This window comes from Paramormyrops kingsleyae, chromosome 10 (genome assembly GCF_048594095.1).
Source record: "Paramormyrops kingsleyae isolate MSU_618 chromosome 10, PKINGS_0.4, whole genome shotgun sequence".
NCBI lineage: Eukaryota > Metazoa > Chordata > Actinopteri > Osteoglossiformes > Mormyridae > Paramormyrops > Paramormyrops kingsleyae.
In genome coordinates this window covers 14,963,381-14,980,163 of record NC_132806.1, presented here as the reverse complement: position 1 = coordinate 14,980,163, position 16,783 = coordinate 14,963,381, and the positions used below count along the sequence as shown (strand labels likewise).

The 16,783-nt window shown below is 47.9% G+C and overlaps 2 protein-coding genes across 6 annotated transcripts in view; one reads left to right on the top strand and one right to left on the bottom strand.

Annotated features, from left to right (window-relative positions):
- Positions 1-9,144, bottom strand: part of zgc:153012 (TSC22 domain family protein 4) — a 16,318-nt gene extending 7,174 nt beyond the window's left edge. Inside the window, exons 1-2 of one of the 2 annotated variants that reach the window (XM_023794837.2) lie at positions 7,150-9,144; positions 6,817-6,980 (exon numbers count right to left, since the gene is read on the bottom strand). In XM_023794837.2, the coding sequence (XP_023650605.2) occupies positions 6,817-6,980; positions 7,150-8,052 (1,067 nt within the window). In that variant the 5' untranslated portion in view covers positions 8,053-9,144. Of the gene's footprint in view, positions 2,040-6,816; positions 6,981-7,149 lie in introns of those variants that run through there. The other variant, XM_023794836.2, reaches the window with a different exon arrangement.
- Positions 9,145-9,347: 203 nt separating this feature from the next.
- Positions 9,348-16,369, top strand: LOC111834978 (uncharacterized). Of its 4 annotated transcripts, none has more exons than XM_023794841.2 (6): positions 9,348-9,468; positions 13,540-13,602; positions 14,210-14,375; positions 15,007-15,186; positions 15,706-15,821; positions 16,031-16,369. In XM_023794841.2, exons 1-6 carry the CDS (start codon positions 9,460-9,462, stop codon positions 16,124-16,126), a joined length of 630 nt encoding a protein of 209 aa, XP_023650609.2. In that variant the 5' UTR covers positions 9,348-9,459; the 3' UTR covers positions 16,127-16,369. The 4 variants fall into 4 exon arrangements, with proteins under 4 accessions (XP_023650609.2, XP_023650612.2, XP_023650611.2 ...); XM_023794843.2 differs by lacking the exon at positions 9,348-9,468 and adding an exon at positions 10,138-10,239; XM_023794842.2 differs by lacking the exon at positions 9,348-9,468 and adding an exon at positions 10,499-12,334.
- Positions 16,370-16,783: the final 414 nt, after the last annotated feature.

Below are 16,783 nucleotides of genomic sequence, written 5' to 3'. Positions count from 1 at the left end.
CCCGGGACCAGCCTCTGAGGATCGGAGCTACACTGTGATGAATCAACACTGCTCAGTGTAGATGCAGTGCTGTAGGCTCCCTGTGGTGCGATATGGATACTGCCATGGACTTTAGTTGTGTTGGGTGGGTCGGCATCTACAAAGTCTTGAACACCTGTGATCTTGACCTTTTCTGCCACCACCAATTCTCCAGCAGGCAGAGTTGGACATGCTAATGGGTTAAGAACCTTCGGAAGACTGAGTTTGGTAGGAGTCTGACTGCCAGCTATTTTGGGGTTAGAGTTTTGAAAGAATCCTTGAACTTTTGCAGAAGCAGAAAAACTTGTATCAGAATCAGAACCACACAGAGTCTGTGTCTTTACGTTTGGGGGTGGATCGTTTTGAACAGTTGCATGACATTGTGCTTGCATATGATTCAGCCTAGGAGTGACCACGTACCTATGAGGAGGTTGAAGGGTATCTGGTTCTATAGGTCCAGCACATAGGTTAGCCATAGGATAGCCTCTCCCAGCAATCAAGTTTGACTGGTGAGCTGGGGGGGGTTGATGCAACACTGGATCCAGAGGCTTGGGGACCAAGGTACAGGCACCCTTCCGGAAGACATGACTGTCAGTTCCCGGCTGGTTCTCCAGTCGGCACAATCCCATTGGCCTGGAATGAGGGCTGGTCCTAGAAGGGTGTTTAGTCGTGAGTCTGCATGGACTTGCAGTCCTGCAGGAGGGGCCTGAGGTTAGCAGAGCTGGTTCTCTTCTTGTTTGAGGAAACTCAGCAGTACAATGAACACCGGGCCCTGATTGACGAGAAACACCACGAGAGCCTGCTGGCGGCCGAGCCGGGGAATTTGTAAGGCAGCACTGTTCCACTTTATCGGGGAAATCAGAGCCACCTTGTTCCCAGTAAGCGATCTTGGCACACCTCTGCCGGCCATCGCGGCGGACTTCCACATGACTGCTTGGCCATGAATCTCGGATTTTGCTTCGGGGCTGGCCCTCCTTCTTTTGCTCTCGATTGCTTGATTTCTCACTAGCCTGATGGAGTGAAAGGGAAGAGGGGTGCCGAGAGCAGGGGGAACTAGACGGCGCAGGCTGCACCGCCAGGGCGCCCCCAAGAGAAGACTGGTCGGGGTGGGAGGAGCAGAGGGCCAGAGATGGGAGTCGGATGGCAGAGGGAGAGAGAGAAGAGCCTGCTGCTCGTTTGAGGGTGGGGGAGGAAGGGGCAGAGGACGAGCCGGAGAGAGGTGAGGAAGAGATGGATGGGGAGGAAGAAGGTTTCACAAGAAGATGTCCGGTGGAGATACAACGGGTCAAAGTTGACTCAAGCTCATACTTAGGACTGTTGACTGTAGAGTCTTTATGAGCAAGGGATGAAGAAGAAGATGAACGGATGGATGGGGGCTGAGCCTGCCGGCGTGATTCGAATGTCGAGATGATCTTTTTCACGCTGACGAACATGCCTGCAAAGTGTTTCTCAAACGGATGTTCGCTGAGGAAGTTGCAGGCTACACTTCTCCTTCTCTTATCAGGATGATCAGCTTACACAAGGTCCTCTTTGAAACCTACCACTGTATATAGCCATACTAACACAATCCCACTTTTATTCATTATGTCAATAATAGACAAAAATACTAATAGCTACAGCAGCTACCCTAAAACAATGAACTATATATGAATTACATTTCAAACATTAATATCACCACATATTAATGGAATATTCGACTATCACACTAAGACATACTAATCAAAATTTTATATTACATATCTACTTTTTATATTGAGTATCAAGCCCCACCTTGATAGACCTGTTTACTCTGTACAGCAGAGGCATTTTCCATGGGGGATGACTCAAAGATTCTGCAAACGGCAGTTTCACAAAGTAAACGCTTAATCACCTCAGCTCCCCTTGCTGGCAGTTTATTATAAACTAATTTTTGTGTGATTATTTATTTGTCATGGCTTTAGCATTAGCCACACAACTCATAAGACATTGAGTACTGATCCAGAATTAGAGCAAGTGAATGAATCACATCAAGTACAACAAACAGAAAGGGATAGAGAGGGGGTAGGTAGAGAGGGGGGGGGGGGAATAGTGGGAGGGTAAAAATCACAGGCCCTTTGGGTTAATGATGTTCTGCTATCTGCTAGCTCCTTGAGTGGGCGGAGATCCAAAACACCAGCAACAGTTCTGGTCCAGTTTTATTGGTCTATAATCCAGCATACGAGAAAGTCGATCCATACGGAAACACTCACTGCCAGTAATCCCTGGAACGCTATGATCTGTGCACCATTAATGTCTTCAGCGCATGTTTACAGTCGTGAGCTCATGCGCTATGTGGCTGCCAGACAGCATGCAGGTCATTCCGGTTCAAGCCGCACGGTCCATACAGACGGATTTCAGTCACAAGGGCGACGCCGGGTCACCTGGACTTGATCCCATAGAGGCACCACTGAGGCCAAACTGTAAAAAGTATCTGCAGAGGAGCTGTAATCAGGACTGTAATGGTCATTCAGTCCCCAAAACAATTTGGCACTGACTGATGCAACGCTGCGATACTGAAGGGGTTTGAATAATGAGGGTCGCTGTCGAACACGCCGCAAAGGAATAATCGGAACTGGCAGGATGAGAACGATCCGTTACCGAAACAATCCAACCGCAGTGCTCTAATCCGGCCAGTCTTCTCACCAGAATCTTCACTCCGTTGAGAAATCAGCCGCACGTGTTGCTGCATCAATCTCCAACAACTCGGTGTCCCCCCCCCCATCTCTGTATTCCGGTCTGTCAGTGGAGACACAGCCATACACCCCCCCACCCCACCCCATCAGGGCAGAACAGGGGCCCTGTTCTCTGATAGGTCGACGCCAACTAGCCAAGTCCCACTCGCTGGCTCGGACAATAGGAGGCCTGACGACATTCCCAACCCACGCGCTGCCCTCAGTGCCCAGGGAACAGACCCTCTCTTAGCACAGGGCCTGTTTTCCAGCACCCCCCCACACCACCCTTCTCCCAGCATGCTCTGCACCTATTTCCCCAATCCCCTTCTGCACCTATTTTCCTATGCTGATCCCAGATCAGTCAAGAACTCGGTACCTCAATACTAAATTCAAATGCAGCTAAGGCCTTCATTTTTGAGTAACTATCAGCCCCCTTCTTAGCATGTGACCATAAGAAAAATGCCCCCCCCTCAACCTCTCAAGTGTCTCACGCCTGCATGTCGATGTTTCTGTCTCCTTTCTAGTTCCACTTCATCATCCTACACCCTTCCATCAGGCTGGGCGTGACAAAGGCAGCTCAGTATGTCCGACCCTAGGGCTGCATATATGCGTGTGTCCCCGCTGGCTCCCTCGTGAGAGAGGGCGTGTCCGTGACTGTGTGTGTGTCACCATTGGCCCACGCAAAGCCATGTGGCACAGCTGAGCTGGCCCTAGGGCCATGCGCACTAAATGGAACCATTGAGAGCACCCCCACCCTCTCTACCCGGGGACACATGCCTGCACCTCCACGCTTGTTGTTTTCAGCTGGGAACATTTCAGCCAGGCTTCCCGGCCCACTCAAGTCCAACACCGCCATTCCTAACACAGTCGAGGTATGATACACATCAGAAAAATTCAAACATCCAGTGTCGTTATGTGAAAACCTCATGCCTGGTCAGAGGGAGCCGGGGTTGGGCGAGGTCAAGAGTCAGCCTGCTGCAGAGAGATCCGTCCAGAAACAATCTGCTAACCTGCACCCACTGAGCCGCACTGAACCACAGCCAAAAGCCAGCAGACATTCCCCAGTTTTTAAAGCTTTCCCCAGAAGTACGTTCACCTAACTTGATTCAGCGCTCCGCACCTCCATGGGCTGGTAAACCTGGCCATTTCAAACCATTATTTTGGTATGAGAGACTGTTAACATAATGGTAAACCAATGAATCAAATTATATACCCAGGTTGTTGTGGAATTACTCATGATGACACAAGCAGAAAAAGAAACTATAGAGAAAACTATGCTGAATGTATCCTTGTGTCCTTATTTTATGCCAGTTACTACTTTGTTTTAACAGTACATGGCTGGAACTTTAAAATTACTATGTGTGTGATTAATTTCTTTTACTTATTTAATTTAGGCTTATTTATTACTTTTCTTATTTATTTATTTATTACTTTAAGATAGGAGCCATATTTTCTTTATGTGGGTGCAATGCAATTTCGTTCTATATTTGTACAATGACAATTAAAGGAATCAATCCATCTATCTGTAGGAGGGTGCCCGCTAGCCATTTTAGACGAAGCGATCAAAGGTTTATTTGTTTGTTGGTAAACCATCCTTTCCCAGAATCCTCTGTGATAAAGAAGAAAAATCTTCCTGTGAATGAGGGCTACCCTTAACAATTTTCTTTCCATAAATATTGATGTTTGCATACTCTGAGGATAACGTGCACATGATTTGATGGGGACCACTTCAGCAAATCAGCAGAGGAACACTCCACACCTCCCTGCTTGTATGTGACACACAAAAATGACCCATACAGAACTCAATGGCCCCATTCTGCCAGAGGTCATCCTCAGAGGTGGGTCAGTACACGGGTAAAATCGTCAATCAAATATGGCTGAGGACTAGAGTTTAACAACATTCTACAGCTGTGTTTCTCCCCAAAATCCCAGCAATGATGTAGTTGTTCTCTGGACCCTCTTTTGGATCTATGCTCTCAAAGTGGCCGGCAAAGGGTCATCAGCGAGCACATGGGCCAAAGGAGCCATATCCAGTGGCTGGGACCACAGTGGGAGACAACAGTCATCTTTATCACCCGTTCTGGAACCACACTGCTAATGCATCCAGGTCGCCATAGCAACCTGAAGTCTATAGCCCAGGAGTTTGGAGAGCAAGGAGTGGATTAACTTCTCTGGGGTCCTTTGGCTGACGACGCCCCCCCCCAGGCAGGCTACTTGAGCTATTTTTTGCCAAAAGAGAAACGAGAGAGAATTTAAGAAGCAAATAATCCGCTGGATGCTGAAACTGGGGAGATGCTGCCATTTCCGGGGAGGAAGGGAAGGGTTCCACCTCTTCTAGAGAAAGCCATCGACCTCCACATGTCCTAATTAGCCTGATAACGTGTCACTTTATCGCACGGCCAGTTATCCGTGCTCGGCCTCGCGGGATTCCCGTGGTGCAGTGACACTTCCGGCCACACGGACCTGGAGCGGCAGCCCGGCCAGATCTCTGGGAACGCATGGCCGACCGCTGCAGGGCTGCTAGCCGGGGGAGCAAATCACCTGCACGGTCACCCCCCACGTATGGCCTGTTCCCAGACCAAGGCCGCCGGGGGGGGCTGCAGCTTCTGTCCCATTCTGACAGGCAGATAAAGGGCAGACTGTCGCCCCATCATGGGCTGCCCAGGCAGCAGGCGGGACTGCGGAGAGCCAGCAGCACACGCAGATCAGGATTCCCCCGAGGCGGGGCTTATGCAACCGGCCACATTTTCACAACACCAGGAAGTAGAAGCGACGCACATGAACACGCCCCCCCCCCCCCCCCCGGAATGGCCAAACGCCCTCACATACAGACATACAGAACTCGCCCCCCCCCCGCTCACCCCCTCCGCCCTCCTTTCCCTCTGCTCCACATCCCTCAGTCTCTCTCTCTCTCTCTCTACCCCCATCATGAATAGCGTCTCTATCCCACAACTCATGCGTCTATTAATGTAGCGTCAGAAATCCGCAATGGGGGGGGGTGGGTATAGAAAAGGGCGAGATTTGTTGGAGTTTATTTCTACATGCTGCCGTGTCACAAGGTCAACTGGGGGGCAGCAGAGAAAGATGGAGCGAGAGAGACAGAGAGAGAGGGGAAAAGAGGAGGAAGGAATGAAAAACGAGTGAAGGATGATGGGATGGGGAGGACGATGAGAAAAAGCAGAGGGGAGGACATCAGAAGGAGCGTTGAATGGGAAAGAAGAGGAGTGGCTGGAAGGGAAAAAAGGATAAGAGGAGGATGAGGAAAAAGGGAGATGAGGAAGAGCAAGAAAGAGGGAACAGAGAAAGAAAAAGAGGGAATGAGGTTCCTATAAAAGGAAGAGATGGGAAAGATGGAAAGCGGGAAGGAGATGGATAAGCGAGGGAACGGGAGGAGGGGGCGGTGAGGCGCACTCGGCATTGTTGTGGTATTTATGCCCCGGCTGTGACAGTGCACACAGAGCTGTGAGGCCTGGGCACTTTGAAGCCGCCTGTGGGGGGGGCCAGCGAGCCGCCAGCATCCCAAAGGGGGGGCTGCGGCTTCCCCGCCGGCTTTAAAAATACCGCAGCAATTACGGCGTGGCAGGGAACCAAGAATCATGGGAAGGGGACAGAGCGGTACTGAGGAGCCGGCGTGAGCCTCGGCGACAGAGAGGGCGTCACCCCCTGCCCCCCGCCCCTTACTGGCAGTAGATTAAACAAGTTTTTCCACAGCAAAAGTATTTTGCCTGGTACCCCCCCCCCAGGTCTATAAAAAAATATGACACTCAAGAGATAATTTCTCAATAAAATCTCCAGGGCCAGATGAGCAACGGAGCCACGGGCGGGAGTGGCTGGCAGACGTGGTACGGGCATCGTGTAACCACGCCATCGCGCTGGGTATCGCCGTCCTGCTACTGACGGGCAGCTGCCAAAGCTGGGGTTTGTCTGCTTATCCTTTTCACACACCAGTGCTGACTGTGTGCATTTCACACAGCACTGCCATCACACTACCGTACCATCAGGTCCAGAGACCCACCCTTGGCTGACGGAACACAGGCTCATATTTACATGCCCCCCCCCCCAAACTAATGTGAATCCACTTAGCAGAGCCACAGGAAGGGTATTCTACCTGTCGTCGCTGAGGTCGAAGGTCCCGCCCACCCCAAAAACAGACTGCGCCAAGCTGAGTGCAGAGGGGGTAGGCACAGGGTTGGCACTCTGTTGGAAGGCGCCATCTCGCGAAGAGGAGGGGCCAGGGGAGCTGGGCTGAGAGAGGGTTTCTCGAAATAGAGGCTGAGGGAATACAGAGTTTCCAATTAGTGCCAGGGCACTCTTCAACAGACTGAGAAAATAATCCCCCCCCCCAACCCTTAACATGAGCCTCGGATGACATTTCATCAATGTTTGGAAGCCATTAGTGCATACTGCTTATGATGCAATACCCCCCAACGGAGGCACCCACCTTCCCTCCCATGTCCATGTCCAGCTGCAGAGGGGCGGGGACGTGCCGGTAACGCGGTGGGGAGAACACCGGGGGCTCTGGTGGCTGAGAGGTGGGGGAGGAGAGGGAGGACCGCAGCGAACCCGTGCTCACCAGCCTGACGCTGAAGCGCTCCTTGCGAGAGGGGGAGGGCGAGGAGGACGAAGGGGACGGCGGCCCACTAGATGAGGGGCGGGGCTTGGCCAGGAGCTCGTCAGCCCCACCCCCCAGGTGTGGCGCACGCAGGTGGGTGGTGCCCTGTGAGTGAACCAGGTGACCGGCACGGAGGGCACGCACATGCCCCAAGGGCTTCAGCAAAGCCCCACCCCCGGGCCCCTCGGCCCCACCCAGCCCCACAGTCTCCAGTGACTCCAGTGAGTGGGCGTGGCGCATGCTGTCCATGACGCGCCTCAAGCCGCGCTCCTCTCCACCCTCCCGCTCCAGGAAGTCCACACAGGTCCAGCGGCCACGGCGGTACGGCTCTCCCAGGCCGTGGCCCAGCCTCACCACACGGAAGCGGGATGCCTGCGGGGACTGGGCCCCCACACTGTCCTGGGACCCCGTCTGCCGGCGCACAGCCGCGGGGGTGCAGGGCTGGCTGCAGCTGGTGTGTGGTTGCACCGTCCTGATCACGTCCAGCAGGGTGGGACCATTGGGGGCAGAACCTTTCCCCCGGACCACTTCATCCCCGCCCAGGCTGCCAGACCTGGCTGGAAGCTTGTGGTCCCCGGCATCATCGGGCCGCGCGAACCTGTCGGTCCCAGTCCCGCCGGCCACCTCCTTTCCCATGGACGCCGGTGGGGGCGAGGGCTCGCCGGATGCCTGGCCATATTCCAAGGTGACGCTGGTGATCTGGAAGCCACTCTTCTTCTTGCCGCCGCTCATGTTTCCCAGCCCATAAGGCACACCTTTTTCTTGTCTGTTAAGCTCGTGCTCACATTCTTAAAGCAGCGGCATACCTCTTATGCTCAGTGAGGTCACATCTCCCAACGGGCAGGTAAACACAAAGTCAGAAACAAAAACTACTGCTGAGAGTTCCGATAAAATATACAATGTATATCGGCTTCTAGTTCAATTTTTAATATTACTCAAAACGGAAGAGTGCCCGTCAGAGGTGCATCGGGCAACTTCTAAAAAGTTCATAAAACGAATTTGGCTTGCTTCACCAGTGTGTTCAAGATAAACTGTCAAACTTAATTTAAAATCAACACGGATTACAAACACGTCTGCAAAACAAATATCAAGCCCTTTAAACATACGCTTAGTTAAATACGAGAAACTGGACTGTGTCCAGGCTCCTCCTCCAAAAACGTGGTAGGAAGCTGCCAAGCTATTACGCAATAGTATGTCTGATTAAGGGTCTGTGAATTGGCACCAACACATCGCCTGGTATTTATAGATGTCACATACGGCAACATTAGATGCCAGTTTAAAGTCGGAAGTCTGATTTAGTCGAACGTGAAACCACTGGGTTATAAAGTGCAAACCGTACAATACGGTGTAAAATTTACGCACAGGGAAAACCGCCAGAAACGATCTAATTTTGTTCTTCAATAATGATAATAATAATAAGCGTTATGACCTCATATAACTCAGTAATTTAACCTGGTGAATAGTAAACAAAGTCATCTTTTCAAATTTCAACAACAGTTGCGTTTTTCCATTTGGAAATGACTGCTACAGCAACACTACGCACTGCTTTTGCGGTATAATGCTCCACTGCACACCGTCCTGTACTGTAAACGGAAAAAAACACTCGACGGCGCATGACAGGACCTGTCTGGCAAATACTGGATTTCAACTACCTGGAAATGCTCGAACACATCACTTACAGTTACACATTTGCTATGTATTACCCAAAAACAAGCAAAAATGACTTAATTTCCCTTGTACTTTCACGCGTACTTCCTCAGTCCGTGCCCCATCTCTGTCCCATAGGTAATTTCACTGTAAATTTAATTATAACAGGACGCAGCATAAACCAAACACATCAAGAATGTAAACATACTTTTTTTTTAAAAAAAGTCCACAGATTATAGCCTATTGTACTTAAAACGGCCTCAGCATCGTTTAAAATCATCTACGACATCTGCGTACATACTACTGTCGAACTAGCTTTTTAATTTTAAAGGAGCATAAAAGCCTTATTTAGGACTTCTGTTTACGACCGATCATTTAACTATAGCAGTATATTGCAATCATGCACAACTCTGCATTCTAAATATACCCAACCGTCTTGAAGTGGGATACCGTGTGAAACGTGCCGAAACGTCCAACCTCTGGCCGCAGAAGATGAAAAGTGTGAGTAATTCCGCGGCTCGCACCGAAGTGGGCCTCGCTAAGTGGGGCTTAGCCGAGCCAGCTAGCGGCAGGACGTTTAAAGAGCGTGTCTGAGAGCTGCGCGTCTCCCGACGGGCTCCGAGACTGGCTCCGCTGTCACGCCGAAGGAGACGCGTGCATCCCGCCGGGCTCCCGTGAGCTTTCCAGCCGCATTAGGGCTCCGCTCATCCAATCTCAGTGCTTTAAAGTCGTGCAATTTCCAAAAAGTTGTCCACGCGGAGCTTGACGCGAACGAGCGACGGGGATCCCGTAGAATATTCCGCATGTGTCGCCTTGCTACTTTAGGGCTTGTCTCTAAATAGTACCTTTACCCCACACCCAATGTGCAAAAAAATGTTTCTCCCAGTTAACTACCTATACACAGCGTGCTAACTCGCATCAGGCGCTTGAGAAAGACGCGCTTCATGTTTCTGTTGATGCTGAGCTCGTTCCCCCAGTTTTGCTCCCTTTTCCGTCCTCGCGGGGTCGATCCCTTCTTTGCTAATATTTGTACTGCTGGACTATGGTGGGGGTCACACAGACTTCCATCTAACCATCTACATGTTTATTTTACTTTAGCTAACTGATGACAATTTTCCCAAGTCCGGAAGTTCCACCCCCGGTGTTGAACGTCATACAAATCATTTTAGGATCGGCAACTTTTTTTTTAACCACGCTAACAACATAGAAGTGCGTCCTGGCTGCAGAACTCGCCCAGTAAGATTGTTCTAAGTTCTGCGGCGCAGCATTGATGTACGTGTTGTGTGATTGCCTAAGGGGGTGGTTGGATTTACACGTTTTCGCAGGATTTATCGAACGCATAGTTCTGTGGATCCTAATCTCTTAAACTGGATAATTCCGCTTTTAACTAATGCAGAAGCTCGGCAGACAAGAAGAATTGTTCGGTGGCTTGTTTGACAACTGCGAAAACACATATGGATTTAATGTGATTAGTTTGCAAAGTTGTCTCTACATGTCGGCCCCTTGTGTGCTTGCATCCCTGGAACAGTATACTATATAAAAGTATATGCCGTGTACATGCACGCCAACCCTAAATATAAAAGTGCACTACAGTACATCTTATAATGGTGTATGCAAAATAACAGGAATTTATATAACTTGGTAGTACAGCAACAATGTCAAAAGCAGATCAGAGTGTGTTTAGCTTTCTATACAAAATGTTTACTTAGATCTAGATAAAACGGTCATTTTACAGAGATAGAGAATTATTGTACTTTATAGTAATTAAAAATTCCCGCTTGAGCTCTGCATTACTTATCTTAATGCAGGATGGATATAATACGCCCATTATCATTTTGGAAATTAACGATCTAAAGACTAGAGTGACATCTGTTGGCATGAACCGAGAAGCTGTAGCAAAACTAAAGGGTTACAAGGTAGAGCTGCTGTCCATTTTGGTTTTAAAAAACAAACACGGAACAGCACTAAACGAATGAGTCGTAAAGTCGACAATAGCACGTCTGGTTCTCCCAGGAAAATGTTCATTTGAACCCTCAAGCGAAGCACATATTCAGGATATAAGTCAAGTTCAGTATAATTAAGCCGCGTAATATTGTTTGATGAACCGATTAAAGTATCACAATATGAACTGAAATACAATGCTGTGATATTAATTTCAGGGGACACATATAAATCGGTTTACTTTAAAGTTGTTTTTAGCTGGGCCTCACACATTCGAGGCTGATTTGCCTGCGGCTTTGAATGCGCAGTCCATGCAGTTTAGGTAATTGTGCGTCAGTGTCCTGCGATGGACGGGGGCCAGTCTATGATGCATCCTATCCCTCTGTTACTGGGACAGGCTCTAACATAATCGGGAAATTGGAGACGATCCCATACAGCACAGGGCTGGAGTGCAGCCAGGATGGGATGCTGGCCCATCGCGGGGCACAGAACACAATCGTGCTTCATGGACAATTCAGAGACAGCGATTAGCCTAAATAAAAGGATTGTTGGGGGGAAATCGGATGACCGGGAGAACATGTAAACTGTACCCACACACAGCAGAGGTTCCCCAGGCCTGCAGAGCCACCATGGCGCCCAGCTTTGGGTTTACGATGTTATAATACTTGCCTCGAGCTTTTAGTGAAGCTACCGGTTCAGCTTTGCTACCCGAAGGTCACAACGTGTATTCAATTTCTTGTAACAGCGGCATTGCCTTTATTACTAAGTGAACTAAAAACAACAAAACATGCCCATGTACTAACTAAAATAAATAAGAAACGAAACTACATTCTGACTAGTTAACATGTACACAGTGAGCGTCCTGTAATACGCCTCGAATAATTAGGCTACTTTTCAAAAAAGTTTTGTGCAAAAATAAATGCAAATCATTTTCTTCTTCCATTATTTGTGACTACCATTCAGCGAGGACAAAGGTGTTATATAACATACTTAGCTATTAATTTTAACTAGTAAACGTGCAGTAAGAAATAGTGAAATAGATTATTTGGATAGTTGATGGAAACAATTATAAAGCTTTTCATGTCACAAATTATCCCCCAGAACAGCAACTACCAATGGACTTTGTGAGTCATTAAAAGGATGTCAATCATTAATTTAGACTACCGCTGTAACTTGATGTTGTGGGAGAAGGATGACTTGACAGAGTCTAGAAGAAAAGCGACATCTAGGCTAATAGATGAATGTTATAATACAGGCTATGGTCGCTACTGTTTTTCTAATTCTTCTGTAATATGGTTTATCCGTGATCGGGTATACAGCCCTCGCGTTTCTGTGGTCTATAAAGTTTCCGCGGCTTGGTTAGTGAAGGGGGCCTCGTTTGCTGTGATCCCGGAGCAAAAGGGGCGTGTGCGCGGAGTAGTATTTGGTAAGTCGATTATTCCTTAATAGTGTACGCATTTAATTTCAGGTACTCTGGATGTACTTCGCATAATATAGTTGCTTATGTTGTAAATGAGTAATTCAAGTCCATCCATCTTCCACCTGCTTTTCCAATGCAGGGCAGTATTATTGAGTGAAAAATGCTAATCACAAATACTATGAATCCTAATGTGTTGTAGCAATGGAGTTTATTTAATTTTTTTCTGTGCTTAAACTGGAAACAGACACATTAAAATTTCACATGAACACCTAATTGAGTATGTATTAATATGTGACGCTTAGCTTTTAACATAGTGCAGTGATTTTTACAGTTTCTTTTGCAGTTGTAATTTATGTGTCTAGGTTATTTGTGTACTTGAGGAACTGGTTTTTACAATATAATGATCTCTCTTTGCTTGTATGGTAGTAATTAACCATTGCAGTATGCCTGACTGACAGCCAGTGAAAGATACTGCTAGTAGTGGCTATTGCTACAACTTAAAACAGGATGAAATTAAACCTCACATACGAATATTCAGGGTTAAGGTACTATAAATACAAATTCAGAGACATTAACTTGACTACAAACTGACCCTTAATATGTGAGTGACGTGACTTAGGACTGTTTAGCAGTAAATGAGGTCTCAGTACTAGTTTAGATCGACTAAAATAAATGTAATGACAATTTATGGTTACTAAAATTACTGAATGTGGCACAGTGGCTCAGTGGGTAGCGGGGCTGCTTCACACCTCCAGGGTTTGTGTTTGTGGAGGTGGGCAATGCTGAGGTCCTGTGCGTACTCTGGTCTCTACCGACTGTCCAAAGACATGCAGTTTGGCTGAATGGCAGCTTTGAATCAGTCAGAGTGAATGGGCTCTGTGATGAACTGGCATCCCATTCAGGGTGAACCCTAGCTTTGTGCCCTATGAGATGAACCCCCCCGACCCTGCCCATGATAAAGATGGATATACAGAAATATTTCAACATGACTTGTAATGGGAGTCTTTAGAGTCATATTTATACACCAAATGAGGTAGGTTATTTATTTATATTTTATTTATTTAGCAAACACCTTCATGCAGAGTGAGGTCACGAAGGTGAAATCACTCTGCCGACTTGGGGATTCGAACTAGTCACCTTCAACCACAGGCACAGCCTCTAAGCCGCAAGCCACACAACTCCCCCATTGATATTCCTCTCTTTCACAACAGCAAGAAGCTGTAGCATCAACTTTCATCGCTGGTTGGATATCGTCTGCCATGGAGAGGAATGAGGTGAGGGGGGGGGATGGCGTTTCGGAGCTAGTGCCCCCAGATCCTCACCAGCACAGAAATCATGGCCTCTTAGAAGCTGGATCCTGAAAGATAAGACCCAAAGCTGCACTGGGGAATGTGGCTCGAGCCCCTTTGCCGCACAGCCCAGGGGCTAAAGAGCAAAATCTCTTGTATTTGACTTTTCACTGAAAGCTAAGTGTAGAATCTAGTATCTACCACCGTTTCAGCCAGTTCCCTAAGACTAAGTGGTTCCTCATTGATCGTTTCATTACAGCTCGTCATGAAGTTACTGCTCTCTTAGTGCTGAAGCATTTGTACCAAACAAACTAGCACTCACACAAAAATAGCTGTTTCTTTGTTTGAACTAATTAAATTGCTTAACCAGTTGTAGTATCTAAGCAACCTTTAATTTTAGCCCCTTAATATATGTGGACATTTTATTCTGAAGCTGTAGTTAAATGTTTAACCAGTTGTAGGACCTTTCAGGTTGTATGTCCTTTCACCACTACGCCACCTGCTGTCTGAACAAAAGTCAGTAACATAAGTGTATTTCTAATTCTGAAAGCCTCCTTGCCTCTCCGCCTTGTGCCCCGTTTGTTTTCTGCAGTTGTCTCCAGATATGAATCAGAGCCGTACTGGACTCTTGGGGCTTACTGGCCGTCCCCCACAGCTGAATAAGGACCCAGAGGAGAATCCCAAGAGATCCCCTGTCTCTCCAGCATCTCCCCAACAAAATGGCTTCTCTCCAGATGACACTCCCACAAGATCGATATGTATGTTGCTTTTGTTTGGTTACAGTGTTGCTTTATGGCCCATGTGTAATACTCAGTACTTCAACATTGATTTTTATGCTCCAAAATGAGCTTGGGAAAGTGTACACAGCCATTCCCTGCCACATGAAGACAAGTTACAGTCTTTATTCATGATACAAGGCAGCAAAGTGGGATACCTGAAAAATTAAGGCCAAAGGAGACTTTGACATGAATGACTACACCTAGATAGTGATTTTCTTCACAAAAGGAGATGGCAGGATTTGAACTTTGAAGTCGTATGTTTTTACTTAAATATAATTATATATAATGTTTTACAATTGTTTATTTTTTATGAAGGAGCAGAAAGTCTTTTTTGTTAGCCACAAATTTAACTTAATTTATGAATAATAATAATAATAATAATAATAATAATATGGATCCATCTGCTTCACTGCTTGGACCTATAATAATAGTGATAATAATAAAGATAATAATAAGTATTATAATTGTTGTTATTGTCTGGCAACATACTGTGTGTCGCTGGAAAAGGTCAGAGGTCAGAGTGACACATTGGCATTGACATCAGACGGGTCACAGCTGGGACTCTGATGCTGAGGACCTGCTTCTGTCTGTGCTTCACTGTCCCCAGCAGTGTCCCTCTCCCTGGGGAGTCCCCAGCTGCTGGCTGAGCTGCAGCAGAGTGTCACCCGCTACGTCCCAGCGGAGGAGTCAGCCCAGAGCCCCAGCACGCCAACATCCCCCATCTCCATGGTGACGATTTCCCCTGGAAACGGGGCCTCGCCCCCCCAGCCCCTGTCCCCTGTGTCAGGAGGTGAGTCCCTGATTGCTTCCATGAATCCAGCAGGCCTGTATCCACGCCACGCAGTACATTCTGTGTGGGAATTCTTTGTTAACGCTGGCCAGAGAGAGAGCTATAATTCCCTGGAAAGAGGAGGACCTCAGCCTCTACTGTGGGTCTAAAACCACCTTCTGTATTCTCCCTCAGTTGTTTACTGATACGGTGTATTAGCCTTGTCTCCTTCTGTGGCATGTGAATGTCAGTAGTGATTGTGTCCATCGCATCCCATGTGACCATCGCTCCTCAGAGAAGTATGGACGTCACAGTACTCTGTATAGAATGAGAGGCTTTTCCCAGTGAAATTTCATCACCCAGCCAAAGACAGTGGCTTCACCTTGAGATCACATGGCCTTTACATCATCATTTCCACTGTCTATATATTCCAAAGCCTCTCTTTGGGTGCCTTGCGGCTTACACTAGAGTGGCTTATACTCTCTCTCACTCACCCTCTCACTCTCTCACACTCTCTCTCTCTCTCCCCTCACCCTTCAGGAGCACTCTCTCTCAGCAGTCCAGAGCTCCTTCGAGAGCTGAAGCAGTCTCACTCCCTCAGACACGTCAAACCTCAGAGAGGCTTGACCACAGTGTTCTCTGGCAGAGGAAGGACGGTACAGTAGCTGCCACTAGGGGGAGTGGAGTAGAAATCGGGGTGGAGGGGCAAAGTCCTTCTGGAATTGCTCCCTCATAGTAGTAGTGGAAAGAAAAAATGTACTTGTTAATATGCAAGCTGGAGATTTTTGCTGGTCAGGCAGAGATACAGCAATGCTAATAGTGTCACGCCATTTCCTTTTCCTGTCTGTCTCTTTTTACCCCCCAGACTCAAAGCCAGGTCCACACTTCAAGCCCTGTTGCCAATCCCACCCTCACCCCTCCACCAATGGCAGGGCAGAAGGAGGAGGCGACCAAGTATTAGCCAATGGGATGCCAGAATAAGCTAACTTATTAATATTTCCATTTTAAGTGATTGTTGCTGCTGTTGCGAGTTTATCAGTCCTCTTGTAATAGAATTTCTTTATTTTGTTGCCACAGTTATGCTTTCAGTGTAAATTTACCGATGGATGTTTCACATTTGTTTTCGTTGCTTTGGTTCTGATTGAATTTGAGGAGCAGCATGTTGGTAACTGAAATACACTCCTGTCATCAATAAAAACGTCATCAGAACATTTATAACTCTCAATAATAGTTTTGTTTATAATTCCCAGCATTTTGTTTGAGCTGTTGTCATGGCAACTGAAAGTTACACCACTTGTGGGTTGTACTGCCGAACTTCTGTGGGATGTGCGTTCGGCAAACAAATTGGTGCACAGTTACTGGCATGTGCAACCAGCCCAGCAATGTGGCCTGCAGTAGCCCCCCCCCCCACAGGATGCTCTCTGGTGGGGGGGGGGGGGGGGGGGCCGGCCTAGCCCCAGCAATGCAGACTTAGTGCAGCGCTGGTCGAACGTTGCTGAAGATCGGGCCTTTTACCAGAGGGTTTTAATTAGCCGGACTTGGAATCTGAGCCTCGCCATGGGATGTGCAGCACTTAGGGACGACTTCCCGGCCGGAGCTTCCTGCCCACTACAGCTGA